Below are 20,696 nucleotides of genomic sequence, written 5' to 3'. Positions count from 1 at the left end.
CTCTTAAGTAGTTATCTGATAAATCTCCTTTGCAACAGAAAAACAGCAATGAGTTGTGCAACAGCACTACTGGAGCGATTTGTAGCTACATTCCCCTACAAGATTTGAGGTTCTACACCCACTTGCACACAGAGACCAGACGGTTACCCAACCAGCTACGAAGAACCCTTCAGCCAGAGGGTCATTTTCCTTAAAATAGCAGAATGAGATTAAGATTAATCTCTATACAGGAGATGAGCACAGCCAGGAATGCTCTCCATACTGGTATGTATGTTTGAAACTAGGCAAAACACAATTTTCTGAAAACCGTAAGCTAATACTGAGGTTAATCGTGTGATTCTCTTTCCCAGGTAACAATTATCCTTTGGAGAGACGAGGGGTTCCCTTTACCTCCATGTAGCTTATATGATATTTTGACACGGCTTTGGCTTATTAAAGCTCGTAAAACTTGTGGTGCTATCTAAATATCATTCCCTTATTCGAAGACTACTGAAGAATGATGACAGCTGCCGACACCAGAACACACTCAGCACTACTCGGATACAGAAAGAGGGAAAGGAGGCTTCCCGGAGACCTGCAAAGTTCAGTCTGGCTGTGTGCAAAAACAGGCACAGGGAGAAGCAGCCAGGCAACCACCCACCTCTGGCTTAAAAGCGAAAGTTTGAGAAGCTTGCTTCAAAATTTCCACTGCTTCATTGTAGGAAATTCTGCAAGACAAAAAAAAAAACACCTTTGAGATAACTGTGAAAGGAATAACAAGAAAGTTTTCTGGCCAAGCGTGGCACTGGAAAATTAAGGAGGCATTTCCCCACGGCCATGCCAACTTGTGCTGTGATGTCAGACTTCCCAATAACGCTTTGGATGGAAACCAAAGGCTTACATTTTATATGGCAAGTGCCCTATGCTTTCCTGTGCTTCAGCTACATGCAGGGCAGGAAGTGCTAAGCTCTCAAGCCACTTCTGCGTTATTGCAACGTTGCATTTCGGTCAGGAGTTTTGCACAGAACCTCTTCATACAAATTTGATGATTATATTTTTAAAGAAAACAACGTGTCCTCACTGGCACAGTTCCAGCAACACGGCTCCATCGTTCAGCACGGTATTAGGAGGCAAAAATAACAGCCCAGAGTGCAAAGAACTCGTACCTCGAACCTTTTTTATTTTGCAAATACCATGAGGTTTATTTGCAGCAACATTTCTCTGCTCCTCTGACAGCTTTGAAAGCGGTTTCGCCACTGCCTTCCACCAGTACAGAAGAAGAGCATCGTGGCAAAGCAAACAGAAAAAGTACAGCCAAAGATGCTGGAGGCTTGGTAACTGGAAATCAAGACTCGATGGAAGATGCTTTTGCTGACAAGTTTTCCACATACCAAGCAGATGCTGTGGAGAGAAAGAGCAACTCGCTCACAGTAATTTCATCTCTCTGTATCGTTAGCCAAATGCAATTACAAAACAAATTCCCTGAAGGGCACGAGCTCCATGGGCACCAGCTACATGGAAGGCTTCTGGAGGAAATACATCAGGAATACATTGCTGCATGTGCTTGGTTTATGCGAGGCGCAGTCCAAGCGGGATACGTTACTGGCACAGGTTCAGCCCATGTAACCGAGATGTGGAAGGCAGGAATGCCCCAGATGTGCCAGCAGCTGAAGAAAGAGACGTAAAGGGAGAAAGGGATGGGCCGACTCTTTTTTTTCCTTGGACCACGGCAGAAGCTGAGTGTAACTCTGCTTCCTTGGAAAGATCAGTTAGGTCCAAAGAAAGAAGGATCAAAATCCTTCACGGAGGTCCTCTGTGGTCTGTGCAGATGAGATACAATGGGAGCATCGTGATCTTGTTGCAGCTGAGCTGCTTAACGGGAAAACCACTGCTGGAATGTTCTGTGAGATAAATGCAGAGCACGACTATTTGGAGAGATGGGCAAGGGTAGAGAAGAGGAGATATTTTGGGGGGGGGGGGGGGGGGGCAAGGAAGGAGAACAAAATTCTTCAGTTCTTTAGCACAGAGCAAACTGAAAAAAGGAGTTGCACAAGTAATTGGGAACAGAAAATCAACTGGCATTTTTCAACATCAAAAAAAATTGCAGAAAAAGGGATATGTTGGAGAGAAAATGCAAAGGATGGCAGAGCACCAAAGCTGAAAGCAAGGAGCAAACCACTGTGAGCAAAGCACTCGTCAGGAGCATGCCGAAAGGAGGACACCCTGGCAGAAAGAGGATCTCGTCTAGGCAAGTAAAAGCGAAAGGACGGCAGACTCAGGCACCGGTCTCATGCAGAGGTGACAGGAGGACTGGCAAACAGAACAGAAGGAATTTCAGTTCATGCTCTTGAGGAGACATTATGCTAACCCAGCAGGCACCGAGTTGGGAAAGTAAAAGAAGATTTAGAAAATAGGAACCCCCTCCCCCCAAGCCCTCTTCCAGATCATTTTGAAATTGAAGTACTTACGTTACAAATTTGTTCTTCAGCATTTGTTCCAACCTGCCCTTGGTCAAAACAAGAAAAACAAAAGAGTAAAGCTACTCCTAGGGGTTCAGGGGCCCATAAGAAACAGAGAAGTCACCCCCCTCTAAGTTTTGATTTGTAGGTCTGCGTTGTGCTCTAGATACAGGTCAAAATCCACTCCAAAGCATTCGGTGCTAAAAGGGAACCTAATTTTTGAGCTGAGGATTCAGAGGTCGTTGGGCGATGACACAACTACAGTTTTGCCACAAATGCTATAGCACGTTGTGCGTCCTCTCTGCGTTGGCCTGAAAAATAACTTAAGCTCAGGCCAACTCCTGGCTCTTCACAGTTCATTAACACAGGAGGACATATTAAAAAAAAATTAAGCCCCCCTATTGCCAAGAGCTCCCAAAACGCATAGAAGGGTCGCAGCTCTTTCCTGTCCCATTTATTACCTTCTGGGCAGGAGCTACGTATTTATGAAAAAGCTCAACATCACGAGGACATCTGGAGAACACGGCGCTTGTTGCCGTCTTGAAAAGATCTTCCATAACCTAATCGAGAAAACAGAAGGGCATGAGAAATTAACACTGCTTAGATGTCCCAGACTATAAATAAAACGCAGTACACGTCAGCCAAAGGGTACAAAAGGAGCTTCTGTGCTTTTGCATCGTCAGACTGCATAAAACAGCACCAGCTTGCTAATGCTCCTAATTAGCAGGCTTGCTCACCAGCTGAAGAGGATTAGAACCTGCTTTTCTGCTACGGGTTTAGGGTCTCAGCGTCTGCTGATGGCCTTGGCATCTTCAGTCAAGTATCTCCAGTGCAAACAGCACACCTGAAACATTTGAGCAGCAGCCACAAATGAACACATTACAACCATTTGTGGTGACTGGGCTCAGATGAATCATTAGGAAGATGCCTGTCCTGGAATGAGCAATGCTGCTTTTCTGCTTTGTTGTTACAACGGACAGAACTAAAGTAGAGGGGAATAAATGTGTGCTGAGTAGAGCCAGCCTGCCCGACAGATTCTGTCCAGAGAGACTCTGCACAGTAAGAGCAAAGCAAAGAGAACATGCGCAGAGATGAGCAGAGAGCTAAAACTGACACATCAATGCGGGGATGTTCGAGAAGCTAAAAAAAACAGACCTGGCTTAATTTTCCTAAACTAATGTGGATCAGCTAAGTGACATTCACATCCAGTTTGGGTACATTTACCTATTAAAATGGGCTTCACCTATAAAGAATTAAACTAAACAAATGCCTTTTGGATTCCAAACAAAACCAAACAAAAACCAAAACAAAATAAACAAAACCAAAAAAAGCCCCACATTGTACTCCAGTGCATTTCGATCAGCCTGTTGTAAGAGTAGTTTTTGTGTTTGCTTACGCAAAGCAGACTATCCCAAACCCTTGCTGGCATGCTGGCAGGTAAGAGTTCCCAAATCTCCTCGTAATCCCACGCCTGCACAAAGCAGGGATTTGATACCTGTTGAGTACTGATGCTTCCAACTCTTCTGCAAAATCACTCTCCTTACTCTCATCTCCTCTGTAAGCAGCAGAGCAAAGCAGCTGGACCGCATTTCACCTTAGCCTAGGACGAGACCAGGTTTTTCACAACAAAAAGCACCTCTGAAAGTCCTGGCACGTTTTCTGTGAAACTAACAACTTGGTTCATGAACCGAAGAGCTGAGAGAAGCAAAAGATGAACCTGACTTCTGGTCTGCAGATCTGAGGAAGAAGCAAGTAAGGAACCAGACCTTACAGGGCAAGAGGAACAAAACGCAGGGGAAAGAAGAAGCTGGGCTCCTGACATAACTAAGATGAGATTTCAGGCATTTTGTTCAAACTCTCATGTTTAGAAGGCCATTCTTCATCACCTGTCCTGAACTGCTGCTCTGTGCTGATGAACAGTCTCCGCATCCCACCAGCCAGGAGAAGCTGGTAAGTCAGCCCCTGTCTTCATCCCGTTGGAGCCTTCAGAGTCCTGCATCGATCTGGGCCCTCTGTTTAAAAAGGGAAGATCCAAACGAGGCCCAGCATTATCATATGCAGATGAACAGTTTTACCCCTGCTGGTACTCAAGCACAGAGGAAACGAAAAGCTAGCATTCCTGCTGCTGAGCGGCAAACAAGCAAACAGTCAGCTTTGAACCTTCTTCAAAGTAGCTAGAAAAAGGCTTATGCAAATGAAATTAGAAAACTTGGCAATTCATCTGGTTTCAGCGAGGCAGAGACGGAGGGATTTTACATTAAGCTTCCTCCTTCTAGAAAATGAAAGTATCATCTGGTTTTAGAAAAGCACGTTGTTTAATTAGCACTTTTTTTCCCCTTGCTGTGCGATAAAGTAACAATTAGGTTCCCACAGCATTCAACACAAGCAGCTTCCTCTTGTGGAAAAAAGATGTGGGTGGCATGGGAAAAACAATCTGAGAAATATTTCCAGGGTTGAGATTGAGGTTTAATCCTGGCAAAAAAAAAAAAAAAAAAAAAAAGACACGTGGGTCATGCGTCGGCCTCCTCACTGCTCTTATTCTTATTTATGCCAAATGTGTACCAGGCACGAACAGCAGGGCGAAAAATAAAGGAAAAATAAAGCTCTCCGACTCAGAAGCTCTGGCTTTAAGCAGATTAATGTAATGAAGGACTGGAAAGCAGGCTGGATGAGATGTAAGTGGAGAACCACAGGCACTGGCTTGCTGAGCACGTGAGCTGTAGGGACGGACCAAGGGACTGGCTGTGAATGAATCCTGGAAGAGGCACGTTTGGTGGGAGACTTAGGGAAACCACCACCGGAACACGGCTGGTAGCTTGTCTTGGAGGTGGGACTCTCGGTGTCCGAAAGTTTGGTTGCTTCGTAATGAAAATACAGGAATTGTGCTGGCGGAAAGGCAGGTGAGGAGGACAGAGGTCAACATTTTCCCTTCTCCCCTACGTCTCCCCACTTTCATCTCTTGATTCTCTCACCTTCCAAAGAAGTTCAGCAGCATCGGTTCTGGCCTTCCCTGATGTCCCCGTGGAATTTAATTACCTCTGATTTTGAGTAGGAGCAGATCTCAACTGTGTTGTTTAATTTTGACTTGGAGCTTTTGATACTGCAACTTATTCTCTTCCCAAGTCACGTTATGACCGGGGGTGAAACAGAGGAAATCATCAACAAACCAGTGGCAGACGTCAGCAGCAGCAACTGAAGTTGCTGTGTACAAGAGGGGTTCCAATCATCACCTGTCCATAAAAATATCACCCAGGCATACTTTGAGGAAATCACAAGAACCGCCAGTAGGATTTTTCCTTACGCGTTTCCCTAAGACCACCTATACTGATACAGCGCAGGCTGCAGGGAACGTACACACCGAATATCCACCAACTGGGCTGTTATTTGTTGCCTTCATGCTTGGTGTCACACACACCCTGTGCACATACACACACAGGGCAGGCTCACACCTGATTTTGGTTGTAAGTCCCCTCTCTCAGTTATATACCAACAGCTCAAGAGCTGAATTTCTACAGGCCACTCTCCCTGCTACACAGCAAAAAAGCTCTGCCTGTGCGTGATGTACCCTTGTTGCAAAGGGAGGACATGACTGCAGCGTTGTTGCCTTCCCCGCTCTTGCAAAATCGTCCCTTTGGAAAGCAAGTTTAGGAACCCAGTGGACGACTTACTGTCGTGGTTTCGGCTGGCATGGAGTTAATTTTCTTCGAGGAGGCTGGTACGATGCTGTGCTTTGGGTTTTTGATGAAAGCACTGGTGATAACACACCGATGGTCTCAGATGCTGCAGAGCAGCGCTCACAGAGAGCCAAGAAATTTCCACTTCTGGTGCTGCCCTGCTGGTGAGGAGGCTGGGGGTACACAAGGAGCTGGGAGGGGACACAGCCAGGAGCTGACCCAGGCTGGCCAGAGGGATGTCCCACACCATACAGCAGTAACAGCTGGGGTAAAGAAGGAGGAAAGCAGAGAGGTTTGGAGTTTGTCTTCCCAATAAACTGTTAGGTGTGATGAGTGAGCCCCGCTTTCTTGGAAACGGCTGAACACCTGCCTGCCGATGGGAAGTAGCAAATGAGTTCCTGGCTTTGGTTTGCTTGCATGTGTGGCTTTTGCTTTACCTAGCAAGCTGTCTTTGTCTCAACCCACGAGTTCTCACACTTTTACCTTTCCGATTCTCTCTCCCAGGCCACCAGGGGACAGTGAGCGAGCGGCTGCACAAGAGCGGAGCACAACACTTCTACAGCAAAGGAAGCAGTTACCAGGACCGCAGGAGCAATATGCTTGCAAGGGACATTCCTCTTCACATCTTCTTATCTGCTATGGTACACTGATAATCCTATGGGTTCTCCAAAAAAGATTGTATTAGAGATGCAAAATCGCTCACTTCAGTTAGGAATTTCACCACTTAAGATCTCACACGCGGCCCCAGGTGAGCCTTCTTGCGCATCCAGCTCAAGGGACAGTTTTCATTACGTGGCCACTGTTTTTCTTACACTGGACCCCCTCTGGGGAGATGCTGTTGTTAGGAAAGGAAGGAGAGAGACTCTTGTCTGTCAGACTACTGCTTCCCTGGCCACAGAAGCTGAACAGTAACTGCTGATGGAGGCTAGGGAACAGAAAGAGGTTCAGCTCTGACAGCTGGATGTCACTTCAGAGAAGGAAACTAGCCCTGCAGATACCCCAGTGTCTCTAAAAGAGCACTGCACGAGACATCTGGAACAAAACCTTCCCATGTCATTTCCAGTGTTTGTTCCTTGAGACTGCAGCCAGATTTGCCAACCTGTCTTAGCCTAAAGACAGAAAGCACCCAGAGCACAATAGATTCTGGAATCAGATCTAAGGTCCTTAAAACTGGCACCCCAGTGCCAGTGCTGCTATTTATTGACCTCACTTTGTGCCTGAATTCCCTTCTGTACAAGAGAGGTAACAATACTCCGTGTCACCTGGCTGCAATGACAGCAAGCTCGTTTTGGTGAAGTACATAACCACAGGCAGATGATATTTCTGCCCTCAGACCAGAGCTCAAATACTGTGGGTTAAATTTTGTTCTCCATTTTATGCAGTTCGTGTTGCCAAGATTTGACTTTATTACGGAAGACTAACGCTATGCAACAACTGCTCCCAGAAAAGCTTCCTTTAGGCATTTCCTAACTTTGCCGCCTAAATAATGTTCTTTTAACATGGTTTGGTATGCGCCTTTAATGAAATTCGATAATGATGGCACCACGTTACCTCTCTGAGGCCCCATTAGTGTCACGAGTGAAGTGGGACCCTTTAAAATCCTTTTCACTGTCAGGACAGCCAAAAATTAAAATAGAAAATAATGATCTACGGACACGACTGCTTAACACAGCACTGGAGAAAGGGGGAAAGGGTGGGAGCAGGCATCTCACAGGACAGGTCGGAATGGAGATCTTGAAAATCAGCACTCTGATGAGACCAGACACTTCCATACAAGATGGATCTCTTCTAACCTGACTTTCTCCTAACTCTTTCTCGCTCACCTTGGAGGAAGAGTGCCTTGGGGGAACCTGACGGAACTTCTAGCCTAGACTCCTTTGGAAAGAGGCCACAAAGGCCTGAGAAGCACTCACGTACTCCCTGTAGGCTGAAGCAGTAAGAGTATCAGGCAGGCACTCGGCGCGGAGCGCGGCACCGAACGCACCGAGACTTTCCGCAGAAAGGATTGTGAAACCTGCGTTGCGAGAGTTTAAGGTTCTTCGGAGCACTAAGACACGTTCTGGCACAAAGCAGAAATTTGCACTGCGTGATCGAGACACGCAAGACTTCCCAAGAACTGGGCTGCTAATTTAGGAATAACTGAGCATTACCCCGTGCAGTTACACTGGGGAAAAACAGACCTCTGCTCCCGAGTGCATGCACCTTTGCTCTCGAATCTTGCTCTTCCTTTTATTTTGTAAAGAAAGCTGCTTTTCTTTTGGAGCTTTGGCTAAAGAAACATCTCGCTAGAGAACAGTAAACACACATATCTTTGTAGCAAGGCTCTTCTGTACCCTTTAACAATCTAAAAACAAATACTTCCAAGATGTCCCCGAAGAAGCTGAGCACTCCCAGCCCACTAACTTGCTGAAGTTGGAGGTATTCATTCCACATCTTGAACACCACTTTTAAACATAATTTTGCAACAATCCAGCTATTTATCTGAGGACAAAGTTCAGATGCTAACTCTAGCCAATAGCCCCCGAGGCTTTCAGCTGGGCGTTTGGCATCAAACAAAGAACACAACAAGCTGCCCAGTGGCCAGATATGAGAGAGAACACTGAATTTACGTCAGTTATGGGGGGAAAAATGAAACTTAACTTAGGCTTTAGAGTAGCTGTCAGTGTTTTTGTGTGTTTTTTTTTTTTATTCTTTTTTTTATTTTTCCAAAAGAGATTGCCCAACAATTTAAAAATAAACAAAACAGGAACTCCACTTCTGCAAGAGAGAACATCACAAAAGTAAGCGTTTTGCAATGCGGACTTGCTACGGGGAATGCAAAACCATTACTGCTAGGAGAATTTCTGTAACGAGAACGGATTCTTGTCAGAGACTCTGGGGCAGGAGAAAGAAGGGGAAAATGAAAGCACAAGCTGAGACTTTACAAGATTTTAGCACCAACAAAAAAAAAAAAACAAGCCAAGGGGGAGTTTCCTCCTTTCCCTACAACTAGAGTGAAGGCCCTACATGTTCCAGAGCGCTTCCCAAACCTAATTCTCTGAATCCTCTCAACTGGATATACTTCAGAACCTGATATACTTCAGAAGCCAAGAAACGAGGGTTCTCAGTGCAAGAGTACAGGTTCATGCTGTGTTCAGGGGCTTCAACACCACCGAGCAGAAGACTCGTTATATTACTCGCTTCATACTTGATAAAAGCAGTGACAATTTCAATCAGCTCCTTATTACCTAGAGAAACCAGGTGCTCAGGATGCAAGGTGGAAGCATACGTGCATGTTATGCTCTTTAGACTATGCAAAGGTGTTTTGGAGGAAAGAAGAAAGAAGAGTGGGTTATTATTAATGGAGCACAGAGATTCCCAGTGGGTCTGCAGAGCCCAGTGCCAGCCAGACACCCAAAGCGCAGCAGCAGCAGCACATAAGAGACAGGAGACAGCTTTGCTGCTAAGCCAAGACTCTGCAGACTGCAAATGATCCAGACTGAAGGAATCACCACCTGGATGTTGCTTCACACGTGTGCGGCCAGTGCCCCAAGTAATTTTTTTTTTAATTTTATTTACTTGTTTGTTTACAGGATATTTCTCCAACGGCCTTCCAAGGAGCTCATCTGACATACAACAACCTGTGCGGGTATTGACTCCCAAGTCCTACTGGGTGTAAGCTGGCTCGTGCTGAAAGCAGGAAGATGCGTAAGCATCCATCACGTGGCTACCTGTGCTCAGTCCTGGAAAATCACTTGAGAGCAGGGAGCGCAGCTAAGGGAGGAGGAGGAAATTCTGACGCTGGTTCTGCCCAAACGTTTGGAGGTGCCCACCTGCATGATGTCCTGGAGGCTCTCAGTGAAGGACAGCTCAGCCTCCACCATGTAGAACTCTGCCAGGTGCCGGCGACTCTGCGAGTTTTCAGCTCGAAACGTCGGCCCAAAGGTGAACACGTGGGTAAAGGCCCTGCAAGGGGACAAGAACGAGGTAGGTCAGGCCCGGCGCACAAGCATTATATTGAAAATCCCATCCACGAGCTCACTTTTCTCCCAGGATCTCCAAGTTTTCATGCTTCCATTGTGTCTTTGACCAGTTCAATGGCACTGCTGTGTATGGTGCTGTCACATTACGTATATCCAGCAGGCTGGATACATGCTGCACGGCTTGCAGTCCCCCTCTAGTGGCAAGACCAAAGTTTATTTCTGAAAGGAATACGGGACCGGGCTCCTTCCACAGCTGAAAACGGTTCAGCTAAAAGGGATCCCCTAATTAGGGACCCCCTAATGCAGAAACCACATCTGGGATAGCACCTGGTGCTGAAGTAACCAATGGATTTCCTATTATCAAGTTCAACTTTCAAGTTTAATCACAGAATCATTAAGGTTGGAAAAGACCTTCAAGATCATCCGGTCCAATTTTAACTGCGGGGAAGCTGCTCCCCAAGCAACACCTACGAGCACGCGGGCTCCTGGACATCCTCAAGCCAGGGAGAGCTTCCCGAGTGGGTGCTGTGATGGCTGTGTTTTCTTCCCAAAATGCAAGGGAGGCAAACCGTGACTGGGGAAGAGGGAGAGGTGTTTCCAACAAGCACGGACACCTCTCACTTGGCGTTATTTTTGGCAGTAAACAGCGCGTGGGAGAAAAAGCACCTGACCGGCAGAGATGAGGCAGAGTTTACCACTGGTGAAAGGACGTGTGCTGGCTGCTGGGGTTGGCGTTTGGCTTGCGTCTTGCTCAGCTTTCTGCCTCAAAGAGGACGTTTGCTGAAGTTTCTGCACACGCTGATTTTGTTGAACTGGAGTTTAAGCAAACACGGCTACGAAGAGCGACGTTTTCCCCTTACCCTCTAGGGAGGCATCTGCAGGGCAAACAAAGGCACGGACACGTTTTGGTGCACTCATCTGTTCCCTCGTGTCGCGTGGTGGTTAAAGGCTGCGATCAAAAGGAACAGCACTTTTGTTTTCCTTGGGTTGTTGGTAGTAAACACGCGAGAAGACAGCTGCTGGTCCAGATTTTAAGTACGTGGCCTGCCTGGAGGTTTTCCTTCCCCACTGGCTCTGCTCTCCCTGTTCAGACAAAGATGCCTTCGCCGCTTTCAGAGCCCTGAGGCCCCGGTCCTGGGCTCCCTCATGCGTGCCCACAGCACCTATGGTACCAACGTTTTGCAGCACACATCTTTTGTGAAGGATCCTTTTCCATTCCCCGTGGAATATTCAACCCGATGGGATGTTACCGTAAACTTCTGCCCTGGCTTGATCATCCTCCTCCGAACTGCCCTTTGCTGCAGCCTCAACAAAAACCTCGGTGATGTTTAGCTAAGTGCTATAACGAGCCTGTTGCTCCCTGCCCAGGTCAGTATTACCTCACCAGTTCCTCGTGCTCCCCCATCCGGAGCCATCTGTTGCCTCCTGTTCCAGAGATATGCGTGTTTCTTCCTCAACGCCTTGCTTTTTTTTAATTTCCCTTCCATGTTCCTACAGCACCTGGCACAACAAGGTCTTGGATCCAAAGCTTAAGAGCCTCAACTGCTATAGCAATACGAACAACAAACACGCAGCAGTGAGTCACTCGGACAAAACTGGTTAAGGCAGAACCGGTCACAAACTTTGGCTTGCTGTGGGGGACACAGACATCGGCCTGCAGTGTGCTACCTGTGCCCACATTTGCTAAAATATTTCAATTTGGGGTTCTTCAGTTAAAAGGTTTTGCCTAAATGCATCAGTTTAGTCACAAATCCAGTTTGGAACGGACGCAAGACAAAAACAGTTCGAAAAGCTTGCGCCTGCTGAAGGAGGCACCCAGGACTGCTCGGTTTGGCGTGCAGCTCTCCAGCTCCTCCCTGACATGGAGATCTCAAAAAGCGATGCTTCAAAGCCTGCCAGCAGCTTTGCATAAGCATCCTCCCTTTCCTCACAGGTTTCTCAGCGCCTGTCCAGGCACAAGCAGACCCCTAAGGTAGCAAATTACAGCCTCCAGCAACGCAGCGACCACGAGCGCTCCGAACTGGGCTCGTTTCCCCCCGAACAGCAGCCCGAACACCACCTCTAGTCATTTACCTTCCAGGGGGCTCGCCGGCTGCAGAACTTCTGAAAGGAAACAGAGAACACTTACTGCTCCAAGGTGTCAGCTGTGGCCAGATCCTTCACAGCCACAGATCGATTTTGTGCTGCAAGAATGAAGCCTCTCTGTGCCAGGTATTTGGGGAGGACGAGTGCAGAACTCCCCCAGGCACCCGTTTCAGGCTTTTCTCAGCTCCAGGCATCCTCCAAACCTGCGAGGGGGAGAGGAATCGTGCATTCCTCAGGCTGCTTTTTGGGAAAGGATGGATCCAAGTAGGTGCGAGGACTTCACCATGACCCTGGGATGCTGGCAAAGGGAAACCAGGCAGACATCACGCTGGCAGAGCTATCAGAGGAGCACAATAAACGCTTTCTCATCTGGCAACAGGAATGCAGCGCTGACCAGAAGCCTGGGAGTAACAGAGAAGCACAGCTAAGACACTCGCAGGCCGCGTTATCAGCTCCGAGCACGAACAATTATTTTTCAGCCAGGCTTTCACGTACTGCTGACTGTCCCCTGCCACTCAAGACATCAAGCAAATGCACGCTACGCAGATCTGACCTTTATTTGTGCTTCAGCTGCTACTAAGAAACGTATCTGGGATTGGACATGCTGCTGCATCATGCTGAGCATGCATAAATACATCAGAAAACAAGGACTGGGGCTGACTCCGCTTCGATTTGATGGTACCAAGGGCAAAAGCAGTCATTTTGTTGTGTGTGCGTTCAGCATCTGGGGCTGTGACTCCTGTGCTTTATGGTGCTGCTGACGAATCCTTCACGTTCCTCCGTGTGCCCTCTGTGCGTCTTCTTCCAGCATTTAAAAATAACCTGAAGCTTCTGGCTGAGTCTCCAAAACGTTCCTAGGTCAGGAGGGGCTGTTTGGCACTGAGTCTTTCCAAACTCGGCGGTGCCGATTCCTCGTCTCCAACGAGAGGGCGCACGAGAAGAGAACCACGACGACGTGCCGAGCCCCTGGTTCTCTGGGAAATCTTGCGAAGCTGACGTGGAAGCCAAGAGAACATCCGCAGCATTCCCCAGCAAAAGGCAGGGCCCGTCCTGCACGACGCTGAGCTCGTGTGCCCCAACCCAAAAGGCTCAGCTGCTGCCAATCCAGGCTGGCAGAGCACCCCCCCGGAAAGCAGACAGGGATGTGCTGCTGGAGCACCCGGAGGTCACCTGGCCCTAAGAACGTCCAGGGGGGAGAAATTTCCCCCTTTTCACCCCAAGTTTACCCAGAACTACAACCTTCTGCTCTGAGAGCTTTGCGGCACGCAGACCGAGGGCTCGTTTTACTCCAGCCGGCTGCCAATTCATTATCAAGACAGTGATAGAAACCACGAGAGGAGCACAAAGTATCCGTGCCCAAAGCTGCTTAAAAAGAACCTTTTAATTAAACTCCCACGATGATCGCGGGGCCGGGCGTCCCTGCCTTACCGGCACTTTTTAACCCCGCAATCCCGACGTAATTAATGGTGCTGCTGGCTCCCGAGCCGGGAACGGATCCTGCTCCTCTTCTGAGCCAGGACTCCACGCTGCTGCCGGGGTAATCAAGACTTATTTGTGCTGTCGAAGCGAGGGGACGTAACTCCGAGCGAGGCTGTTAATCAAGGAGGTGCAATTCCCGTGCAGCCAAGGTCACGCCGGTGACAGAAGGCGGTTGTGGTGACCCGGGGCTGAGCGCCAAACCACCCCGGCGCACGCAGCTTTTTGTTGGTACGGCGCCCTCGTCCTCACCAGGGTCTGCGCTCAGGGGTTGGGTGGGGGGCGACTTGGGGCAGTTCTTATCTTTGGCCCCAGTAAGCGGATGCAGCACGTGAACCTTCAACACAATTCCCACTCGGGCTTCCACCAAATCCCCGCCCCCAAGACGTTAAAATCTGGACGGCGAGACAATCTAAAAACAACCGCTCCTCACCCAAGAACAAAACAGCGTGGCCTCAGCAGAGGAGGAAAGGAAAGCAAGGTGACCCTAAAGGTCGGGAGCTTAGCTCCGTCAGCCACCCTGTCCTTTCCTTTAGAAAGGGAAGACGTCAATAAAGCAAGCTCGTCAATTTAATTCCGCTCTGTTCCAGCCCCACCAGATTCGTTTTGGTGGTGGAAGACCCGCCTGCTCCCCCGAAACGAGCGGATGACTTGGCTCCGCTGCCAGGGGACGCCAGTTGGCTGCAGCACTTGACCCGAGCACAAGCGGGATTGCTCAGGGATGCAGAAATTTCTAGCCTGAAAGATCTTCTGGCCCGACGCACGAAACCACACGCACGCAGAGAGCCACTCAAACAAGCCCACCCGATGCCTCCAGGGTCCAGTTTTTGGAGGAAGCCCAGGGCTCCTACGATGCTGCTATGTACAGGTGTTCAAAGAAGGGGGACAGGGGTTTGCATCCTTGAGCTGGGCAGAAAACGTTAAGAGGAAACCCCACTACCGGACAGAAACACCCTTTTTTTTTATAAACCTCAGTGTAAAAGGAACGGTCCCATTACCGTTGTTGGGTGGTTTGGATTTTGCACAATGGAATTGTTCGTGTTTATGCTGAAAAGGCAACGCAAGGAGGGGAGGGGAGGACACCGGCATGGATTTTATCCAGAAAAAGGAGGTTTAAAGGATTCCTCAGAATATGCCAGTTCCGTCTGCCCTCCGAGGAAGGGCAGACGTGGAGGGCTGCATCCTGACACGGGCTCTTACAGCGGTCTGTGAGCTTCAGGCCTGGGCAGCAGAGCTGAGGTGCTGAGTGCTGAGGTTTCGATTCATGCTGCGACAAGATGGGACCGTACTTCCTTCTGCAGGCAGCCAAAAATAAATACAGAAATTAAAAACAACAACAACAAAAAAAGCTAAGTTCCCAGACAGCGACTGGGAAGTGCCAAACTTCCACCCCAGCCAGCCAGACTGAAGCAATGCAGCAGTTTCCCTCGCCGTGCCTTCCAAAGGGCAGAGTCCAGGGCGTGCAGCAGCAGCCGCCTCCTGCTCCGGCTCCAGCAGCAAGAAAAGGAGAAGAGGGGACACGGGTCCCCTCCGGGCCACCCACCTCTGCTCGACCAAGGTCCAGGCACGCTTGAATTAACAGCGAGGTGATCCACGTTCCCTAATTGTCTGGCAGAGCACCCCGCGCTCTGTTTGTTATGTCTCACAGCACACCCAGGCGTTATCGTGGTAGGTTACAGATGGGAGAGCGGGGGAAAAATCGAGACACAAAGCAAACAGAGTTACTCAGAGCCACGCAGCCTCTCCTGCTCCAGGCGCAGAGATCTCATCAGCTCAGGCCCTCCACCCTTTTATGAGACTCTGCAGGGCTTTCTTCTCAGCGGAGGCTTGTTTTGTCCAAGTTTTGACATTATGACGTTTAATTGAAGTCAACAGAACAACCCATTCGTAACAATAAGTCACGCTGGGCTGATGAAAGCCACCAAAGCAGTTAAGCATTTCTTCAAATCACCGTTTCCCATGCCCAGGCTAAAGAAAAAAAAAAAAGATCTTCCGCAAGGAAGCGCTACAAAATGTTTCAAACATTTAAATGAAACAGGGTGCAAAGGGCTGTTCCAGAACTTCATCATCCCAGGGACTCCAAGCCTAAGCCATAAAAATACATTACCGACACGGAAAAAAAAGAAAAAAGAAAGCGACCGTGCTGAATCTTTTTCCTTTCCGAGTGGAAAAAACACATGGTCTCCACGAACTGCATTGTAACAGCTTGAAAGAGGATTTTTTTTTATTAAATGTCATTTTTTATTCAGATGGACACCGGCTCTGCAAATACGAACTGCAGCCAGAAACTGCATCGGTGGGTGCATGACCACGAAGTGCCACGGTTTGGGCCCCACTTCCAAGTCTGTGTGAGGCTATTTAAAAATTTCTGAGGTCTACAGTAAGCAAATAAAGTAAATAACTGTACTAAAAGCCACTATTAAAAGCTATACTGAATGCAACAAGCTCCAGCTGACTGCAACACGCACCTACACAGATCCATATCCTCCTTCAGTGAGGGGACGGCAAGGCTTTGAAGAAATTCGGTGCACGCTCTTGTTGGATTTGTGAGTCTCTTTTAAGGAAAGCTGCGGAGCAAACGGGGCCGGAGCTGGAGCCTCCTGCAAAGCAGGAGCTGCTTGAGCACGAGGCCTGCTCGTCTTCTCATCAGCAATCACGTTTGCCGCGGAGTCATCAGCAACTGATGATCAGCTGGGCTACAAGGAGAGCAGCTGCAGGCTTCTTGCTTGCCTCGCTCACCAAGAACAAGTCTGCGAAGCCTCCAGGAGCGGGGACACCACGGCACACGCGGCCGAGGGTTGTACCAGCCCTCTTGTAACTCACCCGCGGTGCTCCCCAGAGCACAGCGTTGGGGCCAGTTTTGTTCAACGTTTTTATCAGTGCTCTTGATGAGGGGATCAAAGCGCACCCTCATCATTTAGAGATGATACCCAGTTGGGCAGGAGCCCTGAGCTGCTTTGGGGTAGGAAGGTTTTGCAGAGGGATCTGGATAGGCTGGATCAAGGGTCCGCGCCCGGCCGTACGGCATTCAGCAAGGGGAAGTGCCAGGTGCCACACTTGGGGCTCAACAACCCTACGTGGCGGTATAGGTTTGGGGAAGAGCGGCTGGAAAGCTGCCCAGCAGAAAAGAACCTGAGTGCTGCTCAACAGCCGGCTGAACGTGAGCCAGCCGTGTGCCCAGGTAGCCAAGAAGGCTGCTAACATGCTGGCTTACGTCAGAAACAGTGTGGCCAGCATGACAGGGAAGTGACTGTCCCTCTGTGCTTGGCGCCGTGTGACTACGCCTCAAGTACTGCGTTCAGTTTGGGGCCCCTCACTACAAGAACGATACCGAGGTGCTGGGGTGCGTTCAGAGAAGAGAAACGAAGCGACCAGAAAACAAGACAGACGAGAAACGGCTGAGGGAAGCGGGGTGGTTTAATCCCGAGAAAAGGAGGCTGAAGGAAGATACCGCTTCCTACACTACCTGAAAGGAGGCTGTAGCGAGGTCCCTTTGTTTCTATGATTCCATGACGCTAGAGATCGTGCGTGGATCCCAGAAACTCGGCTACCATCAGCACGTTCACGGTGCTTCTGGAAAGAGGATTAACTGCTTCCCCTCCCAAAAAGGGGGAGAGGAGAAGGAGCCAACAGCACGTCCACGCGGGCTGTAAAGCCCCCGCCAGCCAAGCGACCCTCGGCTCGCTGCCCTACCTCCAGGTCTGCGTTTGCCTTCCCACTAACACAAACTCGTCAGCAGTCCCTGCAGCAGGCAGGGACCGAAGCATGCGGCAATTGATTAAAACCAGACCTGGCACGGCTGCTTTTTATAGCTCCAATGAAGCGGCAGTCTAATTAATGGAAGTTAGCGTGCTAATTATAAGAGTCTGTGCCGTGAGTCAGGCTCGAGCAACTGTTGTGCAAGAAACGTCAGATTTTTTCAGGGATCCCATGTAAATAATTACACCTACATTTGTGAATTCTCTGCAGCAGGGACGCCGTGCAACTGGACATCGTTCTTGCAGCTGCATTTGAAAGCATTTCAAATCTTACAATGCAGAGCAAATATTTGCTCGAAGACAATGCAATCTCTTCCATCCTTAGCAAGTCATTTCGGAATCAAATTTGAAGGCTGCATTTGGCAGGCTGCTGAAAGAAAAGCCTCTTGCAGAAGGCCTCAGATGCATCTTTTTGCAGCCCGACAGCATTTGCCGGAACAGCAGCCCCAAATGACAGCTCTCTCTCTCTTCCGTGCTTTGAAAAAATCAGTGAAACGCTGGCACTTTAGAAAGGAAAGCTGTGCGATTTTAGTCCCTTCTGAAATGAACAGGAAACTCACTGCTTTTAGCTCTCTGCAAGCCCAGGCAGCCACAGCCAGAACGGTTTGGATGACCGGGGTTTTTCTGAGCCTCTCTGCAACCAGAGAAGCCAGTTGCAGGACTGCAGAGAATATCTGGAATAGGCAGGGTAGCAGCGAAGTCCACGATGGCTTAGAAACCACGGAGATGTGTTTAAGGAGAGGGAAGGAGCATTTTTTTTTCAGCTAAACCAAGTTTGATAATTAGAAATTAACAGGCTGATGTCAAGGGGAAAGGCTGACGTTTTCAGTTCGGGCAGAAAAACGCAGGTCCTGGGGAGAGGTGCTGAACTAGAAGGGACGGTTCACTAAGATGGTCTTGGGACAAAATGGGAATTAAATCGATAATAAACTTAGTGACAGAGTAATTCAAGCTGGCGGGGACGTCGGGAGCTCGCCAGTCCAACTTCCTTGCTGACCCTGCTCTGAGCAGGAGATCAGGCTCCTCTCAGGGCTTTACCCAGCTCAGTTTTCCAAACGTCTGAGGATGAGAAGTGCACAACCTCTCTCAGCAATCTTTCAATGCTCGACTGACCTCTTAACGAGTTTTTCCCGCCCCTCTATAACCACTCGGAACTTTTCTCGCTTCAATTTATGCCCATTCTCTTGCCCTGTCATTCACCGTTGCAAGGAGCCTGGGATTGTCTCCCTGATAACCTCCTGGCAGGCTGCTATTGGGCTCCCCCTGAGCCTTTCATCCATTTGCAGGGTATTTGAAAAGAATGTGAGGTGAAGAAGAGATGAGAAACCTACCGAGGGACTGATGGGAGTAGAAACAGAGCTAGGGAGGATGAGGAAGGAGAAGGGAGAACTTATTCTGAGATTTCGGCAGGGGAGAGCCCCCAGAGCTTTTAGGAAGCAGTTTCAGTTCAATTCACGATACATCAGGCCGACCAAACAGTGCCTGGGACGAAGGGCCAGGAAAATCAGTGCAAAATGTCAGCTAAAGGAACACGGGCAGAAAGGAGAGGAGCAGGTAGATCTCGTGGGAAGTTCAGGCGGGTGAAAGGAGAAGTGAATGAGTAAATAGAACCAGTGAGCTGTACTTCTTGGCAGCGACTGGTTTTGGTGCCTCTGAATCATCAGCTGCCACAGACCCTCCAGTCTGGTTCGGGTCCCCAAAGGAGCCTTTATCCTTCCGGCAGGATCACAGGTCAAGAAAATACCACGAGGACCAGCGGCTTCGCAGCAAGCCCGTGACATTTGAAACCGGTTATCGGGACACACGCACACACAGTCCTACAAACCTCTGCCCCACAGAGCGCTTACTGACTCATCTAAGATTCAGAAGACCGAAGCGGAGAGCTGTGTTACTGAATAAAGACTTTTCTGGAGACCTCCAGCAGCGCGCAGATTTACAGCAGCTGGCTGATTCAGACGCCGAGCGGTCGACCTGGATGCCGTCAGCGCGAATGAAACGAGAAGTTGTGCCAACTGGGCCGCTCGTGTCACGCCGAGAGACGAGACAAACTGCTCTGACCTTGCCTTCAATAACAAGCAGAGCAGATAAGTCAACGCAGGAACTCCCCTTTTCTCATTTATTTTCGGAGAAAACGGTTCAAAATTCCTAAGTCTTAAATTCGTTCAAAATTCGTAAGCCTCCCGCAGCAAGTCACGGCGGGACGCGGGCCAGGGCTGGATGGGGAAGGGGCTCCCAGACCTTCCTACCTCGGACTCCTCCCGCAGGCTCCCAGGGACCAGATGTTCCTGAAAGCTGCAGGACTGCAGCAAGCCAGAACTTCCCAAAAGGGAATTTTGGAAGAATAGTTCCTTTGCTGCGTATGAAAAATTCTGCTTGGCTAAAGAAGTGAGAGAAAGGGTCAATTTCACTGGATTAAACCCCAAACCCACAATTCTTTACTGTTTTAACTGCTTTGTTTCTTGGGAAGGCCAGAATATTTCATCTTTTGGGAAAAGGACTCCTGCTTTTTACTGCTTTGAACGCATGACCAGAACACGTTCATTTGTCAAGAAGGTTTCATCCCTACGATGCACTTCAATTATTTCTTCACCTGGGAGTCCTACTCAGAGACTAACACCCAACTTGCTAGAAATAAGCCAGAAGTAAAAAACTTGCACCAGAAATAAGAACTTGTTTTTATCTGAAGGGTATCACGGCACCTAGGTGGTTAATGCCCCCCCTCCGCTGCGATGCCTCACACGTGCTCCTGCACCGAGAAGAGCTCGAGCTATTTCTGACGGCCGAAGGGATTCAATAGCGCTTGAGTTCCAGGCCTCAAAACCTCACCGTGCTCCAATAAAAATAAGAGGAGCAGGTTCGCAGAACAGTTACGCCCCATTACCAATAAACACAGCTTATCTAAATTTAGACAGCGCTGGATCCACTTAAAACGCCTGCAAGAACAACGTGCTACTGTAAAACAGGAACACGAAGCTGCAACGCAACGCCCTGCATTCAGAGGAGCATTGATTTTTTGACCCATCCTTACAGAGCACGGTGCACCCGAGTGACAACGATGGAAAAAATACATAGCAGGCAGGCCCTGCGTCTGCCCAGGTCAGCCTTCGGCTCCGTCCCCGAGCAGGCTGTGCACTACTTAAAGGGAACAGAGTGATGTAAGAGAGCGGGGCTGTATTTCAAGCTAATCATTACGATCCATACTTTTTCTCCGCGCTTATTTGATTTGTTGAATTACGTCTTTCAATAAAGGTCACGAGGCATGAAAGTCAATTACGTCTCCCGCGCGCAGACGTATGTCATCCC

The 20,696-nt window shown here is 48.9% G+C and overlaps 1 protein-coding gene across 4 annotated transcripts in view; it reads right to left on the bottom strand.

Moving 5' to 3' along the window:
• The window catches only part of NARS2 (asparaginyl-tRNA synthetase 2, mitochondrial), a 51,029-nt gene that overhangs the window by 11,649 nt on the left and 18,684 nt on the right, over positions 1–20,696 (bottom strand). For 2 of the 4 annotated variants that reach the window (XM_040544449.1, XM_040544451.1), the window contains exons 7-10: positions 9,925–10,057; positions 2,900–2,998; positions 2,448–2,491; positions 641–707 (exon numbers count right to left, since the gene is read on the bottom strand). In XM_040544449.1, the coding sequence (XP_040400383.1) occupies positions 641–707; positions 2,448–2,491; positions 2,900–2,998; positions 9,925–10,057 (343 nt within the window). The remainder of the gene's footprint in view (positions 1–640; positions 708–2,447; positions 2,492–2,899; positions 2,999–9,924; positions 10,058–20,696) is intronic. The other 2 variants (XM_040544450.1, XM_040544452.1) reach the window with 1 other exon arrangement.

Source organism: Cygnus olor, chromosome 1 (assembly GCF_009769625.2).
Source record: "Cygnus olor isolate bCygOlo1 chromosome 1, bCygOlo1.pri.v2, whole genome shotgun sequence".
In the NCBI taxonomy this organism is placed as follows: Eukaryota; Metazoa; Chordata; class Aves; order Anseriformes; family Anatidae; genus Cygnus; species Cygnus olor.
This window is presented reverse-complemented; position numbering and strand designations above follow the sequence as displayed.